General features: G+C 45.5%; 1 protein-coding gene across 3 annotated transcripts in view; it reads right to left on the minus strand.

The window, feature by feature from the left end:
* The window catches only part of LOC122935633 (isoaspartyl peptidase/L-asparaginase-like), a 99,857-nt gene that overhangs the window by 39,378 nt on the left and 39,256 nt on the right, over nt 1–21,223 (minus strand). For all 3 annotated transcript variants that reach the window (XM_044291424.1, XM_044291425.1, XM_044291423.1), the window contains one exon: nt 1,141–1,259. In XM_044291424.1, the coding sequence (XP_044147359.1) occupies nt 1,141–1,259 (119 nt within the window). The remainder of the gene's footprint in view (nt 1–1,140; nt 1,260–21,223) is intronic.

Genomic DNA, 21,223 nt, shown 5'->3' on the forward strand with positions numbered 1-21,223 from the left:
GGGTTCCTACCATCTCAGCCCCTGTGGAGCTTCCAAAGTTGCACATATAATACGTCAGCCCCTTTATTTTTGGAATGGCATATGATGACTGATGTTAACCTTTATTTAAAGCACAAGGTACTTTACAGCTTATCAGACTTTACTAGTTTAGGTAGTATAGTTTACTAGTTTAGTATTTGTTATTTTCTTTCAAAAGATAGTTTGCTCATAACAATATACTACAAAATAGAGTATGGTCTATATTGCTCCAGATATAAAGTTATTAGTTGGAGATATGCTTGGTTGGGGAGTGTATAGTGCAGCTGGAAGGAGCCAAATGTGAGCACCTGTGGCAATTCCAGTGGCTGAAAGATCTTCTATGCTCAGTAATTTGCATTGTCCTAATTGCAAGACCAAGGGTCAAATAATGGGAACAGAGAATGGCATGTTATAGAGCCTAATGCAAGACTAAAGCCTCATGCACACGACCGTTGTTGTGTTCCGTTACGCAAAATGGGGTTCAGTTGTTCCGTGATCCGTTTCCGTTTTTGTTTCCGTGTGTCTTCCTTTATTTTTGAAGGATAACCAGACATGAAGGAAAGTAAAAAAAAGTCTAAGTCAAGTTTGCCATGCAAATGATAGGAAAAAAACGGACGCGGACGCGGATGACAATCTTGTGTGCCTCTGTGTTTTTTCACGGACCCATTGACTTGAATGGGTCCGCAAACCGTTTTCCGTGAAAAAAATAGGACAGGTTATATTTTTTTTACGGACTGGAACCACGGATCATGGACGCGGATGACAAACGGTGCATTAGCTGAGTTTTCAACGGACCCATTGAAAGTCCATGGGTCCGCAGAAAATTACGAAAAAGGGAACAACAGACACGGAATGAAACAACGGTCGTGTGCATGAGGCCTAAGTGTAAGAAATGTTATAGATCTTAGCATAGGCTCTTTTACAATGTCCTTATTAAATGTATTTTAGACTTGCAAGCTCGACTTACAATAAAGCACAATAAAAATGCAATAATGTACAATCATTTAAATAGTACAAATTTAAATAAAGGTATAAAAAGGTAAATAAATGCAATTTTTACAAATTATAGCTATTAAAAATAAAATTTGCTATAAATAATTTAACTTTGTCTTGTTAACATACCTATGATTGGGCTGTCTCCAACCCGTCCAACCATTTTATTTGTTATGCCACCCGTTGATGTAGCACAGGATATGTTGCCCTTTGAATCAATTGCTACAGCACCAACAGTATCATGCATCCTAGGGACAATGGGAAAATATAACACAAAAAATTAAACTTTTTAAATTCATTCAATATGACAATCTTCAAGCCTGAGTAAACCTGAAATAAAAAATAATGGTTTATGTTGATTTTACTTTCCATCAAATACAACCTGTGAAAATTTCCTAATAGCTAACATTGCATCTTCTAAAAATTTTCATCAAAGTCAAATAGAGTGAGAATGATCTTCTGCTTTTCCAAAAGTAATCCTAAACATTCAGAGGATCTCTGGAGTCATTGATAGAGTAGCTTAGAAAACCCTTAGGCCTCTTTCACATGAACGCGTGCGCTCCGTGGCCGTATTGCGGAACGCATTTGCGGATCCGCAATACACGGACTCCGTTCCATGGCCATTCCGCATCATGGATGCGGACCCATTCACTTGAATGGGTCTGCAAATCCGGAGATGCGGAACGGAAGCATGGAACGGAACCTTACGGAAGCACTACGGAGTGTTTCCGCAGGGTTTCTTCCCGTACTTCCGTTCCACAAAAATGTCCTATCTTTTTGAGAAAAGGGTTGATCGCGGACCCATTAAGGCCTCCTTCACACGAACACGTGCTTCCCGTTGCCGTATTGCGGACCGCATTTGCCGCTGTTCCGTGACCATTCCGCATCATGGATGCGGACCCATTTACTTCAATGGGTCCGCAAATCCGGAGATGCGGAATGGTGCAGAACGGAAGCACGGCATGGAACCCTACGGGAGCACTACGGAGTTTCGTCCCGTACTTCTGTTCCGCAAAAAGATAGAACATGTCCTATCTTTTTACGAAACGGCCGGATTGCGGACCCATTAAAGTGAAGAGTGGGTATTATGGGCAATTTTCAAGATCTAGCAACTACTTTTTGGGCGGTCATTAGAATATTAACAACCACCCATTTAGACCGCAAAAAATGTCAGTCATGCCAATACACAGTATAGCTAATGCTGGTGAGAGAACTAGTTGAGTTTGCAAAAGATGAGAAGTGAGCTCAAATACCTCATTATAAAATACAATCAAAGGGCACTGCCACCACATATGAGCTAATGTTCCATGTTCCCCACAATTCCACCAACAGTAAGGCTCGTACTCAGGAATTTTGTGAGCTAGCCGGACCGGTGTCAAATACCACCTAAACTGTATCTTACGATTGTTCCATGCGGTTAATGCAATGTGACCAAGATACAACCCAGAAAAAAGCTTTCTGCCAGTTATCTATAGAGTAAATTGTACTTAGTTCTTCCTCCCGTCATAATGCTGATTCCGTTCTAGGTTCTAATGATGGGCTAAAGGAGAGGTACGCAATTTATAGGCCTTTTATGGAATGGCTAATCCTAGGAAGGAGGGAGGAAGGCCTACAGAGCCAAGTATGTGGCCCATTTGAAGAAATGATAAAACCAGGAATTAGGAAGGAGGAAGGTCTGATGCAGGGTTTCAAAGTCCATTAAACTGCTGTCTGAAAGAAGATTTCTCAGGTCACCCGAGCTAACAGAACCAAGTTAATTCCTTGTATGTGAAATCTAAGCGCCACTAATGGGATTTCTAAGGTTATGGGGGGAAATAATTTACGTGTCTTTAATAAGGTTTTTCAGATACATAAGGCAGTGCGCATGATTGTAAGGCTACATTCACACGTCAGTATTTTTCTATATCCCGAATTTCGGTCCGTTTTTTGCGGATCCGTTGTTCCTGAAAATGTTTCCGTATGTCATCCGTTTTTTGTGGATCCGCAAAAAACGGAAACATGTATAAATTTCACAAAGCAAATAAAGTTGTTTGGATTTCTTTGAAAAAAAAATAGAAAAAAAAAAGTGAATAAGTGATTTTTGTGGGCAGGATTTAATTTCCAGGAACGGATTCCGCATAAAACGGATGACATACGTAATGACATACGAATGTCATCCGTTTTTTGCGGAACCATTGACACTTTGTATTGTACCAGGATCCGATTTTTGCGGAAAAGAATAGGACAAGTTTTATATTTAATCGGACATATAAATTAAAAAATATATAAATGAAAAAAGGAAATTAAAACAAGGAATAACTAAATTAAAAATAAAGGACGGAAGGTATGTAGAAGAGAATAAAGGGCTAGCCGACTGCCTTAATGAATACTTCTGTTCAGTTTTTACAAAAGAAAAAGAAGGAGAAGGACCTCCACTAGAAAGGATGACTATTAAATCGTTTGATGCATGTGTCTTTACAGAGGAAGATGTTCTAAGTTTGCTGTCTAAAGTGAAGACAAATAAGTCACAGGGGCCTGATGAGATACACCCAAAATTATTAAAAGAGCTTAGTGGTGAGCTGGCAAAACCGTTAACAGATTTATTTAACCAATCATTAGTAACAGGAGTCGTCCCGGAAGATTGGAAATTGGCAAATGTCGTGCCCATTCACAAGAAAGGTAGTAAGGAGGAATCGAGCAACTATAGACCAGTGAGTCTGACATCAATAGTAGGCAAATTAATGGAAACCCTATTAAAGGATAGGATTGTGGAACATCTAAAATCCCATGGATTGCAAGATGAAAAACAGCATGGGTTTACTTCAGGGAGATCATGTCAAACAAATCTTATAGATTTTTTTGACTGGGTGACTAAAATAATAGACGGTGGAGGTGCAGTAGACATCGCATATCTAGATTTTAGTAAGGCTTTTGACACTGTCCCACATAGAAGACTTATCAATAAACTGCAGTCATTGAGCATGGACTCCCATATTGTTGAGTGGATTAGGCAGTGGCTGAGTGACAGACAACAGAGGGTTGTAGTCAATGGAGAACATTCAAAACAAGGTCATGTTACCAGTGGGATTCCACAGGGATCTGTACTGGGACCAATTTTGTTTAATATCTTCATAAGTGATATTGCAAAAGGCCTCGATGGTAAGGTTTGTCTTTTTGCTGATGACACAAAGATATGTAACAGGGTTGATGTTCCTGGAGGGAAACGCCAAATGGAAAAGGATTTAGGAAAACTAGAAGAATGGTCAGAACCAGTGGCGGATTATAATAGGGACGTTCGGGTCGGCAGCCCCGGGCCCAGCACCGCTGGGGGGCCCAACGCTGACCCGAACGCCCACATACTGCGGCGGGGCACGGGAGCGCATAGCTCCCTGTCCCGTCGCCGATCACCGGCATTCACCGCATAGGCCTCAGGCCTTGTAGGCCTGAGGCCTATGCGGTAGTGAAATCCCGGCGCAGGCGTGCGTGATGACGTCATCGCGCGCCTGTGCCGGGACGCAGCACTGTGACGCGCCTGACTCATCCCGCCCGCCTTCCTCTGCGAGCAAGCGCCTGGCCCTGGACATAGGTGAGTATTTATTTTTTCATTTTTTGTTCATTTTTTATTTTTTTATTTCATTTGCCTACTTGGGGGGGGGACACAGGAGGACCTATTAGGGAAGATAAATCGATCGAACATGGGGGGGAATGTGGGGGCTGTATGGGGCCAAATTATTATGGGAGGGAATACTATGTGGGGGGAAAATTACTAGATGGGGCAGTGTGGGGGCAAATTATTATGAGGGAATACTATGTGGGGGGCAAATTATTATGAGGGAATACTATGTGGGGGCAAATTACTAGATGGGGCAGTGTGGGGGCAAATTATTATGAGGGAATACTATGTGGGGGCAAATTACTATGTGGGGCAAATTATTATGAGAGGGACTACTATGTGGGGGCAAATTACTAGATGGGGCAGTGTGGGGGAAACTATTGTGTGGGGGCAAATTGCTGTGTGGGGGCAAATTATTATGGGAGGGACTACTATGTGGGGGCAAATTTCTATCTGGGGGTAGTGTGGGGGAAACTATTGTGTGGGGGTAATTGCTATGTAGGGACTATGTGGGGGCAAATTACTATGTGGGGGAAACTATTGTGTGGGGGCAGTGTGGGGTAATTGCTATGTGGGGACAGTGTGGGGTAATTACTATGTGGGGACAGTGTGGGGTAATTGCTATGTGGGGGCAAATTACTACGTGGGGGCAAATTACTATGTGGGGGCAGTGTGGGGAAAACTATTGTGTGCGGGCAAATTATTATGAGAGGGAATACTATGTGGGGACAAATTACTATGTGGGGGCAAATTATTATGAGAGGGACTACTATGTGGGGGCAAATTACTAGATGGGGCAGTGTGGGGGCAAATTACTAGATGGGGCAGTGTGGGGGCAAATTGCTATGTGGGGGCAGTGTGGGGAAATTGCTATGTGGGGGCAGTGTGGGGAAATTGCTATGTGGGGACAAATTACTATATGGGGCAGTGTGGGGGCAAATTACTATGTGGGGAAACTATTGTGTGGGGGAAATTGCAATGTGGGGACAGTGTGGGGTAATTTCTGTGTGGGGTAATTTCTATGTGGGGACAGTGTGGGGTAATTGCTATGTGGGAAAATTGCTATGTGGGGGCAAAATACTATGTGGGGGCAGTGTGGTGGAAATTACTATGTGGGGGCAGTGTGGAGGAAATTACTATGTGGGGGCAGTGTGGGGCAAATTACTATGTGGGGGCAGTGTGGGGCAAATTACTATGTGGGGGCAGTGTGGGGCAAATTACTATGTGGGGGCAGTGTGGGGCAAATTACTATGTGGGGGCAGTGTGGGGCAAATTACTATGTGGGGGCAATGTGGGGCAAATTACTGTGTGGGGGCAAATTACTGTGTGGGGGCAAACTACTATATGGGGGCAGTTTGGGGGAAATTACTGTGTGGGGGCAAATTACTATGGGGGGATTACTATGTGGGGGCAGTGTGGTGGAAATTACTATATGGGGGTGTTGCTATTGGGGAGGCACTATAGGGGCAATTCTATTATTTCTGGGGACACTATACAGGGATTATTGCCTGGAGCACAATAGAGGGTGGTATTATTACTGGGGGTCTCTAGGGGACATTATAGCTGCTGTGGACACTATAGGGACATTTGGGGTAATTTATCAAACTGGTGTAATGCAGAACTGGCTTAGTTGCCCATAGCAGCCAATCAGATTCCACCTTTCATATTTGACAGCTCTTTTGGAAATCCAGTTCTACTTTACACCAGTTTGATAAATTACCCCAATTATATCTATCAGGGTCACTATTTTTTCAGCAGTATAGTTCCTGGGGCATTGGGGAGCACAACGGGCACAGTATTGGGGGTGGCAGGATGACACTGTGGGGACACCAGGATGAGGAGGTTGATGGAAAAATTGAGAAATCTAACGTGTCTGTGTTACAAACTGTAGAGACGAGATGCGGCTGAAAGAATTTGCCATGGTGGTCTGGGTCAAATGGAGGAGAAGAGGAAATAGAAGGTCTACATGACAGGAGATGTCACTGGATGTAACAGGTATGTGGTGCTGTATTCTCCTCCATGTCTTTTTTATTACAATTATATGTATTTTAAATTTGACGACCAAATTTTTCAGTTTAGGACCCAATTTGGGGTATTTTTTTTTTGTCTGAAGATGTCATATGGCCTAAGAAGAGACTGTGGCGCTCATAAAGCACCGCAGCCTCTTCATACAAAAAAAAACTAAAAACTAAACTAAAATGGGGGGGGGGGGGGGCCCAAGTTGGGTAGACAGCCCCGGGCCTATCATGCACTTAATCCGCCCCTGGTCAGAACTCTGGCAACTGAAATTTAATGTGGATAAGTGCAAGATAATGCACCTGGGGCGTAAAAACCCAAGGGCAGAATATAGAATATTTGACACAGTCCTGACCTCAGTATCTGAGGAAAGGGATTTAGGAGTAATTATTTCAGAAGACTTAAAGGTGGGAAGACAATGTAATAAAGCAGCACGAAATGCCAGCAGAATGCTTGGATGTATAGGGAGAGGTATAAGCAGTAGAAAGAGTGAAGTGCTTATCCCGCTGTACAGAACACTGGTGAGACCTCACTTGGAGTATTGTGCGCAGTACTGGAGGCCATATCTCCAGAAGGATATAGATACTCTAGAGAGAGTTCAGAGAAGAGCTACTAAACTGGTCCATGGATTGCAGGATAAAACTTACCAGGAAAGGTTAAAAGTAGGGATGAGCGAACCCGAACTGTATAGTTCGGGTTCGTACCGAATTTTGGGGTGTCCGTGACACGGACCCGAACCCGGACATTTTCGTAAAAGTCCGGGTTCGGGTTCGGTGTTCGTCGCTTTCTTCGCGCTTTTGTGACGCTTTCTTGGCGCTTTTTGAAAGGCTGCAAAGCAGCCAATCAACAAGCGTCATACTACTTGCCCCAAGAGGCCATCACAGCCATGCCTACTATTGGCATGGCTGTGATTGGCCAGAGCACCATGTGACCCAGCCTCTATTTAAGCTGGAGTCACATAGCGCCGCCCGTCACTCTGCTCTGATTAGCGTAGGGAGAGGTTGCGGCTGCGACAGTAGGGCGAGATTAGGCAGATTAACTCCTCCAAAGGACTTGATTAACTGATCGATCTGCAGCTGTGGATCATTGAGCTGCTGATCCTCAATTGCTCACTGTTTTTAGGCTGCACAGACCGTTTGTCAGTCTCATTTTTCTGGGGTGATCGGCGGCCATTTTGTGTCTTGTGGTGCGCCAGCACAAGCTGCGACCAAGTGCATTTAACCCTCAATGGTGTGGTTGTTTTTTGGCTAAAGCCTACATCAGGGTGAAGCTGTGACACCAAGTGCATTTAACCAGCAATAGTCTGTTCATTTTTTGGCCATATACAAAATCAGGGGCAAGCTGCGCCTGTCACCAAGTGCATTTAACCCTCAATGGTGTGGTTGTTTTTTGGCTAAAGCCTACATCAGGGTGAAGCTGTCACACCAAGTGCATTTAACCAGCAATAGTCTGTTCATTTTTTGGCCATATACAAAATCAGGGGCAAGCTGCGCCTGTCACCAAGTGCATTTAACCCTCAATGGTGTGGTTGTTTTTTGGCTAAAGCCTACATCAGGGTGAAGCTGTCACACCAAGTGCATTTAACCAGCAATAGTCTGTTCATTTTTTGGCCATATACAAAATCAGGGGCAAGCTGCGCCTGTCACCAAGTGCATTTAACCCTCAATGGTGTGGTTGTTTTTTGGCTAAAGCCTACATCAGGGTGAAGCTGTCACACCAAGTGCATTTAACCAGCAATAGTCTGTTCATTTTTTGGCCATATCCCAGTCTAATTCTGTCACTAAATCCATACCGGTCACCCAGCGCCTAAATACTAGGCCTCAAATTTATATCCAGCTAAATCTGTCCCTAGTGCTGTAGCTGGGCGAGTTATTTAGTGTCCGTTCAAGCACATTTCTTGTTCTGGGTTGAAATACAATTCCCAATTTAGCAATTTCATAATTTAGTGGTTCCTGCTATATCAGAGCTCTTTGAAATCTATCCCAAAAAGGGTATATAATATTGAAGGTGCACATAGGGTCATTCAGAGTAACTTCACACACACCCGCTACTGTGTATTTCCAAGTCTAATTCTGTCACTAAATCCATACCGGTGACCCAGCGCCTAAATACTAGGCCTCAAATTTAATTCCCTCTAAATCTCTCGTTACCCACCGCTGTACTGTTGTTGCTGGGCAAGATATTTAGTGTCCGTCAAAGCACATTTTTTGTTCTGGGTTGAAGTACAATTCCCAATTTAGCAATTTCATAATTTAGTGGTTTCTGCTATATCAGAGCTATTTGAAATCTATCCCAAAAAGGGTATATAATATTGAAGGTGCACATAGGGTCATTCAGAATAACTTCACACACACCCGCTACTGTGTATTTCCAAGTCTAATTCTGTCACTAAACCCATACCTGTCACCCAGCGCCTAAATACTAGGCCTCAAATTTAAATCCCTCTAAATCTCTCGTTACCGTTGTCCTGTTGTAGCTGGGAAAGTTATTTAGTGCCCGTCAAAGCACATTTTTTGTTCTGGGTTGAAGTACAATTCCCAATTTAGCAATTTCATAATTTAGTGGTTCCTGCTATATCAGAGCTATTTGAAATCTATCCCAAAAAGGGTATATAATATTGAAGGTGCACATAGGGTCATTCAGAATAACTTCACACACACCCGCTACTGTGTATTTCCAAGTCTAATTCTGTCACTAAATCCATACCGGTGACCCAGCGCCTAAATACTAGGCCTCAAATTTAATTCCCTCTAAATCTCTCGTTACCCACCGCTGTACTGTTGTTGCTGGGCAAGATATTTAGTGTCCGTCAAAGCACATTTTTTGTTCTGGGTTGAAGTACAATTCCCAATTTAGCAATTTCATAATTTAGTGGTTTCTGCTATATCAGAGCTATTTGAAATCTATCCCTAAAAGGGTATATAATATTGAAGGTGCACATAGGGTCATTCAGAATAACTTCACACACACCCGCTACTGTGTATTTCCAAGTCTAATTCTGTCACTAAACCCATACCTGTCACCCAGCGCCTAAATACTAGGCCTCAAATTTATATCCAGCTAAATCTGTCCCTAGTGCTGTAGCTGGGCGAGTTATTTAGTGTCCGTTCAAGCACATTTCTTGTTCTGGGTTGAAATACAATTCCCAATTTAGCAATTTCATAATTTAGTGGTTCCTGCTATATCAGAGCTCTTTGAAATCTATCCCAAAAAGGGTATATAATATTGAAGGTGCACATAGGGTCATTCAGAGTAACTTCACACACACCCGCTACTGTGTATTTCCAAGTCTAATTCTGTCACTAAATCCATACCGGTGACCCAGCGCCTAAATACTAGGCCTCAAATTTAATTCCCTCTAAATCTCTCGTTACCCACCGCTGTACTGTTGTTGCTGGGCAAGATATTTAGTGTCCGTCAAAGCACATTTTTTGTTCTGGGTTGAAGTACAATTCCCAATTTAGCAATTTCATAATTTAGTGGTTTCTGCTATATCAGAGCTATTTGAAATCTATCCCAAAAAGGGTATATAATATTGAAGGTGCACATAGGGTCATTCAGAATAACTTCACACACACCCGCTACTGTGTATTTCCAAGTCTAATTCTGTCACTAAACCCATACCTGTCACCCAGCGCCTAAATACTAGGCCTCAAATTTAAATCCCTCTAAATCTCTCGTTACCGTTGTCCTGTTGTAGCTGGGAAAGTTATTTAGTGCCCGTCAAAGCACATTTTTTGTTCTGGGTTGAAGTACAATTCCCAATTTAGCAATTTCATAATTTAGTGGTTCCTGCTATATCAGAGCTATTTGAAATCTATCCCAAAAAGGGTATATAATATTGAAGGTGCACATAGGGTCATTCAGAATAACTTCACACACACCCGCTACTGTGTATTTCCAAGTCTAATTCTGTCACTAAATCCATACCGGTGACCCAGCGCCTAAATACTAGGCCTCAAATTTAATTCCCTCTAAATCTCTCGTTACCCACCGGTGTACTGTTGTTGCTGGGCAAGATATTTAGTGTCCGTCAAAGCACATTTTTTGTTCTGGGTTGAAGTACAATTCCCAATTTAGCAATTTCATAATTTAGTGGTTTCTGCTATATCAGAGCTATTTGAAATCTATCCCTAAAAGGGTATATAATATTGAAGGTGCACATAGGGTCATTCAGAATAACTTCACACACACCCGCTACTGTGTATTTCCAAGTCTAATTCTGTCACTAAACCCATACCTGTCACCCAGCGCCTAAATACTAGGCCTCAAATTTAAATCCCTCTAAATCTCTCGTTACCGTTGTCCTGTTGTAGCTGGGAAAGTTATTTAGTGCCCGTCAAAGCACATTTTTTGTTCTGGGTTGAAGTACAATTCCCAATTTAGCAATTTCATAATTTAGTGGTTCCTGCTATATCAGAGCTATTTGAAATCTATCCCAAAAAGGGTATATAATATTGAAGGTGCACATTGGGTCATTCAGAATAACTTCACACACACGCTTCTGTGCATTTCCAAGTCTAATTCTGTCACTAAATCCATACCGGTGACCCAGCGCCTAAATACTAGGCCTCAAATTTAATTCCCTCTAAATCTCTCGTTACCCACCGCTGTACTGTTGTTGCTGGGCAAGATATTTAGTGTCCGTCAAAGCACATTTTTTGTTCTGGGTTGAAGTACAATTCCCAATTTAGCAATTTCATAATTTAGTGGTTTCTGCTATATCAGAGCTATTTGAAATCTATCCCTAAAAGGGTATATAATATTGAAGGTGCACATAGGGTCATTCAGAATAACTTCACACACACCCGCTACTGTGTATTTCCAAGTCTAATTCTGTCACTAAATCCATACCGGTGACCCAGCGCCTAAATACTAGGCCTCAAATTTAATTCCCTCTAAATCTCTCGTTACCCACCGTTGTACTGTTGTTGCTGGGCAAGATATTTAGTGTCCGTCAAAGCACATTTTTTGTTCTGGGTTGAAGTACAATTCCCAATTTAGCAATTTCATAATTTAGTGGTTTCTGCTATATCAGAGCTATTTGAAATCTATCCCTAAAAGGGTATATAATATTCAAGGTGCACATTGGGTCATTCAGAATAACTTCACACACACACGCTTCTGTGCATTTCCAAGTCTAATTCTGTCACTAAATCCATACCGGTCACCCAGCGCCTAAATACTAGGCCTCAAATTTATATCCCGCTGAATTTGAATACAATACATTGGGCCAAATAATATATTTGTTGTTGTGGTGAACCATAACAATGAGAAAAACATCTAGTAAGGGACGCGGACGTGGACATGGTCGTGGTGGTGTTAGTGGACCCTCTGGTGCTGGGAGAGGACGTGGCCGTTCTGCCACATCCACACGTCCTAGTGTACCAACTACCTCAGGTCCCAGTAGCCGCCAGAATTTACAGCGATATATGGTGGGGCCCAATGCCGTTCTAAGGATGGTAAGGCCTGAGCAGGTACAGGCATTAGTCAATTGGGTGGCCGACAGTGGATCCAGCACGTTCACATTATCTCCCACCCAGTCTTCTGCAGAAAGCGCACAGATGGCGCCTGAAAACCAACCCCATCAGTCTGTCACATCACCCCCATGCATACCAGGGAAACTGTCTCAGCCTCAAGTTATGCAGCAGTCTCTTATGCTGTTTGAAGACTCCGCTGGCAGGGTTTCCCAAGGGCATCCACCTAGCCCTTCCCCAGCGGTGAAAGACATAGAATGCACTGACGCACAACCACTTATGTTTCCTGATGATGAGGACATGGGAATACCACCTCAGCATGTCTCTGATGATGACGAAACACAGGTGCCAACTGCTGCGTCTTTCTGCAGTGTGCAGACTGAACAGGAGGTCAGGGATCAAGACTGGGTGGAAGACGATGCAGGGGACGATGAGGTCCTAGACCCCACATGGAATGAAGGTCGTGCCACTGACTTTCACAGTTCGGAGGAAGAGGCAGTGGTGAGACCGAGCCAACAGCGTAGCAAAAGAGGGAGCAGTGGGCAAAAGCAGAACACCCGCCGCCAAGAGACTCCGCCTGCTACTGACCGCCGCCATCTGGGACCGAGCACCCCAAAGGCAGCTTCAAGGAGTTCCCTGGCATGGCACTTCTTCAAACAATGTGCTGACGACAAGACCCGAGTGGTTTGCACGCTGTGCCATCAGAGCCTGAAGCGAGGCATTAACGTTCTGAACCTGAGCACAACCTGCATGACCAGGCACCTGCATGCAAAGCATGAACTGCAGTGGAGTAAACACCTTAAAACCAAGGAAGTCACTCAGGCTCCCCCTGCTACCTCTTCTGCTGCTGCCGCCTCGGCCTATTCTGCTGCTGCCGCCTCGGCCTCTTCCTCCGCCTCTGGAGGAACGTTGGCACCTGCCGCCCAGCAAACAGGGGATGTACCACCAACACCACCACCACCACCTCCGTCACCAAGCGTCTCAACCATGTCACACGCCAGCGTTCAGCTCTCCATCTCACAAACATTTGATAGAAAGCGTAAATTCCCACCTAGCCACCCTCGATCCCTGGCCCTGAATGCCAGCATTTCTAAACTACTGGCCTATGAAATGCTGTCATTTAGGCTGGTGGACACAGACAGCTTCAAACAGCTCATGTCGCTTGCTGTCCCACAGTATGTTGTTCCCAGCCGGCACTACTTCTCCAAGAGAGCCGTGCCTTCCCTGCACAACCAAGTATCCGATAAAATCAAGTGTGCACTGCGCAACGCCATCTGTAGCAAGGTCCACCTAACCACAGATACGTGGACCAGTAAGCACGGCCAGGGACGCTATATCTCCCTAACTGCACACTGGGTAAATGTAGTGGCAGCTGGGCCCCAGGCGGAGAGCTGTTTGGCGCACGTCCTTCCGCCGCCAAGGATCGCAGGGCAACATTCTTTGCCTCCTGTTGCCACCTCCTCCTTCTCGGCTTCCTCCTCCTCTTCTTCCACCTGCTCATCCAGTCAGCCACACACCTTCACCACCAACTTCAGCACAGCCCGGGGTAAACGTCAGCAGGCCATTCTGAAACTCATATGTTTGGGGGACAGGCCCCACACCGCACAGGAGTTGTGGCGGGGTATAGAACAACAGACCGACGAGTGGTTGCTGCCGGTGAGCCTCAAGCCCGGCCTGGTGGTGTGTGATAATGGGCGAAATCTCGTTGCAGCTCTGGGACTAGCCAATTTGACGCACATCCCTTGCTTGGCGCATGTGCTGAATTTGGTGGTGCAGAAGTTCATTCACAACTACCCCGACATGTCAGAGCTGCTGCATAAAGTGCGGGCCGTCTGTTCGCGCTTCCGGCGTTCACATCCTGCTGCTGCTCGCCTGTCTGCGCTACAGCGTAACTTCGGCCTTCCCGCTCACCGCCTCATATGCGACGTGCCCACCAGGTGGAACTCCACCTTGCACATGCTGGACAGACTGTGCGAGCAGCAGCAGGCCATAGTGGAGTTTCAGCTGCAGCACGCACGGGTCAGTCGCACTACAGAACAGCACCACTTCACCACCAATGACTGGGCCTCCATGCGAGACCTGTGTGCCCTGTTGCGCTGTTTCGAGTACTCCACCAACATGGCCAGTGGCGATGACACCGTTATCAGCGTTACAATACCACTTCTATGTCTCCTTGAGAAAACACTTAGGGCGATGATGGAAGAGGAGGTGGCCCAGGAGGAGGAGGAGGAGGAGGAGGAAGAGGGGTCATTTTTAGCACTTTCAGGCCAGTCTCTTCGAAGTGACTCAGAGGGAGGTTTTTGGCAACAGCAGAGGCCAGGTACAAATGTGGCCAGCCAGGGCCCACTACTGGAGGACGAGGAGGACGAGGATGAGGAGGAGGTGGAGGAGGATGAGGATGAAGCATGGTCACAGCGGGGTGGCACCCAACGCAGCTCGGGTCCATCACTGGTGCGTGGCTGGGGGGAAAGGCAGGACGATGACGATACGCCTCCCACAGAGGACAGCTTGTCCTTATCCCTGGGCAGCCTGGCACACATGAGCGACTACATGCTGCAGTGCCTGCGCAACGACAGCAGAGTTGCCCACATTTTAACCTGTGCGGACTACTGGGTTGCCACCCTGCTGGATCCACGCTACAAAGACAATGTGCCCACCTTACTTCCTGCACTGGAGCGTGATAGGAAGATGCGCGAGTACAAGCGCACGTTGGTAGACACGCTACTGAGAGCATTCCCAAATGTCACAGGGGAACAAGTGGAAGCCCAAGGCCAAGGCAGAGGAGGAGCAAGAGGTCGCCAAGGCAGCTGTGTCACGGCCAGCTCCTCTGAGGGCAGGGTTAGCATGGCAGAGATGTGGAAAACTTTTGTCAACACGCCACAGCTAACTGCACCACCACCTGATACGCAACGTGTTAGCAGGAGGCAACATTTCACTAACATGGTGGAACAGTACGTGTGCACACCCCTCCACGTACTGACTGATGGTTCGGCCCCATTCAACTTCTGGGTCTCTAAATTGTCCACGTGGCCAGAGCTAGCCTTTTATGCCTTGGAGGTGCTGGCCTGCCCGGCAGCCAGCGTTTTGTCTGAACGTGTATTCAGCACGGCAGGGGGCGTCATTACAGACAAACGCAGCCGCCTGTCTACAGCCAATGTGGACAAGCTGACGTTCATAAAAATGAACCAGGCATGGATCCCACAGGACCTGTCCGTCCCTTGTCCAGATTAGACATTAACTACCTCCCCATAACCATATATTATTGGACTCCAGGGCACTTCCTCATTCAATCCTATTTTTATTTTCATTTTACCATTATATTGCGAGGCTACCCAAAGTTGAATGAACCTCTCCTCTGCCTGTGTGCTAGGCCTAAATATATGCCAATGGACTGTTGCAGTGGTGGGTGACGTGAAGCCTCATTCTCTGCTATGACATGCAGACTGATTCTCTGCTGACATGAAGCCAGATCCTCTGTTACGGGAGCTCTCTCCTCTGCCTGGGTGCTGGGCCTAAATTTATGACAATTGACTGTTGCAGTGGTGGGTGACGTGAAGCCTGATTCTCTGCTATGATATGAAGACTGATTCTCTGCTGACATGAAGCCAGATTGTCTGTTACGGGACCTTTCTCCTCTGCCTGGGTTCTGGGCCTAAATTTATGAAAATTGACTGTTGCAGTGGTGGGTGACGTGAAGCCTGATTCTCTGCTATGATATGAAGACTGATTCTCTGCTGACATGAAGCCAGATTGTCTGTTACGGGACCTTTCTCCTCTGCCTGGGTTCTGGGCCTAAATTTATGAAAATTGACTCTTACAGTGGTGGGTGACGTGAAGCCTGATTCTCTGCTATGATATGAAGACTGATTCTCTGCTGACATGAAGCCAGATTCTCTGTTACGGGACCTCTCTCCTCTGCCTGGGTGCTGGGCCTAAATTTATGACAATGGACTGTTGCAGTGGTGGCTGACGTGAAGCCTGATTCTCTGCTATGACATGCAGACTGATTCTCTGCTGTCATGAAGCCAGATTGTCTGTTACGGGACCTCTCTGCTCTGCCTGTGTGCTAGGCCTAAATATATGCCAATGGACTGTTGCAGTGGTGGCTGACGTGAAGCCTCATTCTCTGCTATGACATGCAGACTGATTCTCTGCTGTCATGAAGCCAGATTGTCTGTTACGGGACCTCTCTGCTCTGCCTGTGTGCTAGGCCTAAATATATGCCAATGGACTGTTGCAGTGGTGGGTGACGTGAAGCCTCATTCTCTGCTATGACATGCAGACTGATTCTCTGCTGACATGAAGCCAGATTGTCTGTTACGGGACCTCTCTGCTCTGCCTGTGTGCTAGGCCTAAATATATGCCAATGGACTGTTGCAGTGGTGGGTGACGTGAAGCCTCATTCTCTGCTATGACATGCAGACTGATTCTCTGCTGACATGAAGCCAGATTGTCTGTTACGGGACCTCTCTGCTCTGCCTGTGTGCTAGGCCTAAATATATGCCAATGGACTGTTGCAGTGGTGGGTGACGTGAAGCCTCATTCTCTGCTATGACATGCAGACTGATTCTCTGCTGACATGAAGCCAGATTGTCTGTTACGGGACCTCTCTGCTCTGCCTGTGTGCTAGGCCTAAATATATGCCAATGGACTGTTGCAGTGGTGGGTGACGTGAAGCCTCATTCTCTGCTATGACATGCAGACTGATTCTCTGCTGACATGAAGCCAGATTGTCTGTTACGGGACCTCTCTGCTCTGCCTGTGTGCTAGGCCTAAATATATGCCAATGGACTGTTGCAGTGGTGGGTGACGTGAAGCCTCATTCTCTGCTATGACATGCAGACTGATTCTCTGCTGACATGAAGCCAGATCCTCTGTTACGGGAGCTCTCTCCTCTGCCTGGGTGCTGGGCCTAAATTTATGACAATTGACTGTTGCAGTGGTGGGTGACGTGAAGCCTGATTCTCTGCTATGATATGAAGACTGATTCTCTGCTGACATGAAGCCAGATTGTCTGTTACGGGACCTTTCTCCTCTGCCTGGGTTCTGGGCCTAAATTTATGAAAATTGACTCTTACAGTGGTGGGTGACGTGAAGCCTGATTCTCTGCTATGATATGAAGACTGATTCTCTGCTGACATGAAGCCAGATTCTCTGTTACGGGACCTCTCTCCTCTGCCTGGGTGCTGGGTAGTGTTGAGCGCGAATATTCGAAAAGCAAATTTTTTTCGCGAATATCGCAACTTCGCGATTTCGCGAATATTTCGAATATAGTGCTATATATTCGTAAAAACGAATATTCGTTTTTTGTTTCCCCCCCCCCCCCCCACAAAATTACAGTACACATATAATTGATTGTTTCCCAAAGGTCCAACAGCTCAGATCTTACTCACATTGCCTAGAAAGTGATTGAGGCGCGAATCTTCGTAAGGCGATTTTATTAGCGCACATGTGAATATCGGCACGTCCCAGAACAGAGGCAAAGGGCTTTGCATTCATACATTAGTGAATTGAGTTGCGAATCTTCGTAAGGCGATTTTATTAGCACACATGCGAATATCTACACTTGTCCCAGAACAGAGGCAAAGGGCTTTGCATTCATACATTAGTGATTGAATTGAGCTGCGAATCTTCGTAAGGCGATTTTATTAACGCAAATGCAAATATCTACACTTGTCCCCAGAACAGAGAGGCAAAGGCCTGTGCATTCATATAGTATAGCACCATATTCGCGAATACGTAGAACTTCGTAAAAGTCGATTTACGAATATTCGTATTTTTTATTTTACTTTCCACCTTACAGATTACATTGATCTGTACTCTGTCAACTACTGTCATCACCCCCCACTGTATCTCGATTGATTCCCAAAAGTCTCACATTCCCTAGAAAGTGATTGAGGTGCGAATCTTCGTAAGGCGATTTTATTAGCGCACATGCGAATATCTACACTTGTCCCAGAACAGAGGCAAAGGGCATTGCATTCATACATTAGTGATTGAATTGAGTTGCGAATCTTCGTAAGGCGATTTCATTAGCGCACATGTGAATTTTGCATAGCATATGTATTATGCGATAATTCGAATTATCGCATATGCGAAATAATAACGAATTTGAATAATCGCGAATATTTTACGAATATTCTTTCGAATATTCACAAAATTTCGCGAATTCGAATATGGGACATGCCGCTCAACACTAGTGCTGGGCCTAAATTTATGACAATGGACTGTTGCAGTGGTGGGTGACGTGAAGCCTGATTCTCTGCTATGACATGCAGACTGATTCTCTGCTGACATGAAGCCAGATTGTCTGTTACGGGACCTCTCTCCTCTGCCTGGGTGCTGGGCCTAAATATATGCCAATGGACTGTTGCAGTGGTGGCTGACGTGAAGCCTCATTCTCTGCTATGACATGCAGACTAATTCTCTGCTGACATGAAGACAGATTCTCTGTTACGGGACCTCTCTCCTCTGCCTGGGTGCCGGGGCCTAAATATCTGAGAATGGACTGTTCCAGTGGTGGCTGACGTGAAGCCTCATTCTCTGCTATGACATGCAGACTAATTCTCTGCTGACATGAAGACAGATTCTCTGTTACGGGACCTCCCTCCTCTGCCTGGGTGCTGGGCCTAAATATATGCCAATGGACTGTTGCAGTGGTGGCTGACGTGAAGCCTCATTCTCTGCTATGACATGCAGACTAATTCTCTGCTGACATGAAGACAGATTCTCTGTTACGGGACCTCCCTCCTCTGCCTGGGTGCTGGGCCTAAATATATGCCAATGGACTGTTGCAGTGGTGGCTGACGTGAAGCCTCATTCTCTGCTATGACATGCAGACTGATTCTCTGCTGACATGAAGCCAGATTCTCTGTTACGGGACCTCTCTCCTCTGCCTGTGTGTGTGCTGGGCCTAAATATATGCCAATGGACTGTTGCAGTGGTGGCTGACGTGAAGCCTCATTCTCTGCTATGACATGCAGACTGATTCTCTGCTGACATGAAGCCAGATTCTCTGTTACGGGACCTCTCTCCTCTGCCTGTGTGTGTGCTGGGCCTAAATATATGCCAATGGACTGTTGCAGTGGTGGCTGACGTGAAGCCTCATTCTCTGCTATGACATGCAGACTAATTCTCTGCTGACATGAAGACAGATTCTCTGTTACGGGACCTCCCTCCTCTGCCTGGGTGCTGGGCCTAAATATATGCCAATGGACTGTTGCAGTGGTGGCTGACGTGAAGCCTCATTCTCTGCTATGACATGCAGACTGATTCTCTGCTGACATGAAGCCAGATTCTCTGTTACGGGACCTCTCTCCTCTGCCTGTGTGTGTGCTGGGCCTAAATATATGCCAATGGACTGTTGCAGTGGTGGCTGACGTGAAGCCTCATTCTCTGCTATGACATGCAGACTGATTCTCTGCTGACATGAAGCCAGATTCTCTGTTACGGGACCTCTCTCCTCTGCCTGTGTGTGTGCTGGGCCTAAATATATGCCAATGGACTGTTGCAGTGGTGGCTGACGTGAAGCCTCATTCTCTGCTATGACATGCAGACTAATTCTCTGCTGACATGAAGACAGATTCTCTGTTACGGGACCTCCCTCCTCTGCCTGGGTGCTGGGCCTAAATATATGCCAATGGACTGTTGCAGTGGTGGCTGACGTGAAGCCTCATTCTCTGCTATGACATGCAGACTAATTCTCTGCTGACATGAAGACAGATTCTCTGTTACGGGACCTCTCTCCTCTGCCTGGGTGCCGGGGCCTAAATATCTGAGAATGGACTGTTCCAGTGGTGGGTGACGGGAAGCCAGATTCTCTGCTATGGAACCTCTCTCCAATTGATTTTGGTTAATTTTTATTTATTTAATTTTTATTTTAATTCATTTCCCTATCCACATTTGTTTGCAGGGGATTTACCTACATGTTGCTGCCTTTTGCAGCCCTCTAGCTCTTTCCTGGGCTGTTTTACAGCCTTTTTAGTGCCGAAAAGTTCGGGTCCCCATTGACTTCAATGGGGTTCGGGTTCGGGACGAAGTTCGGATCGGGTTCGGATCCCGAACCCGAACATTTCCGGGATGTTCGGCCGAACTTCTCGAACCCGAACATCCAGGTGTTCGCTCAACTCTAGTTAAAAGACCTTAATATGTATAGCTTGGAAGAAAGAAGAGACCGAGGGGATATGATAGAAACTTTTAAATACATAAAGGGAATCAACTCGGTAAAGGAGGAGAGCATATTTAAAAGAAGAAAAACTACCACAAGAGGACACAGTTCTAAATTAGAGGGGCAAAGGTTTAAAAGTAATATAAGGAAGTATTACTTTACTGAGAGAGTAGTGGATGCATGGAATAGCCTTCCTGCAGAAGTGGTAGCTACAAATACAGTGAAGGAGTTTAAGCATGCATTGGATAGGCATAAGGCTATCCTTCATATAAGATAGGGCCAGGGACTATTCATAGGATTCAGATATATTGGGCAGACTAGATGGGCCAAATGGTTCTTATCTGCCGACACATTCTATGTTTCTATGTTTCTATGCGGAACGGAACAACGGAAACGGACAGCACACATTGTGTTGTCCGATTTTTTCCAGGACCCATTGAAAATGAATGGGTCCAAATCTGGTCCAGATCTGTTCCGCAAAAAACGGAACAGATCAGGAAAGAAAAAACGGACGTGTGAATGGACCCTAAGAGGGAGGTTACATCTGATATTTGGAATTAGCAGTTAATAGTCCCTTAAGAAACCACTTACGTCATAAAAAGATTCTATTTCAAGCCATTTGTGTGGGACGGATGGGGCGAATTCTGGCCATGAAAATTCACTTTCTTCTTCTCAAACGTATTTCCTTAAATCAAGTAGGATTTGGGGACATCAGTGCCTAGAAGGATGATTGAGCTTCTGCAGATCTCTGAGCTATGCAAATGCCCTACTATATTTGTTTTCCTTGATGCTGAAAAAGCAGTCCTTTTGAAATTTGGCTTTGAAGGGCCCATTCTGACATTGTGCCATTTTTAAGGACCCATTCTGTCTGCTATTATGAATCTATACACATAAGCCTCTGCATAAGAGTTTTTTATTCTAAATATTTTTAAATAACTATGGCACCTAAAAGTGCTGCCT

Source organism: Bufo gargarizans, chromosome 4 (assembly GCF_014858855.1).
Source record: "Bufo gargarizans isolate SCDJY-AF-19 chromosome 4, ASM1485885v1, whole genome shotgun sequence".
Taxonomy (NCBI): Eukaryota; Metazoa; Chordata; class Amphibia; order Anura; family Bufonidae; genus Bufo; species Bufo gargarizans.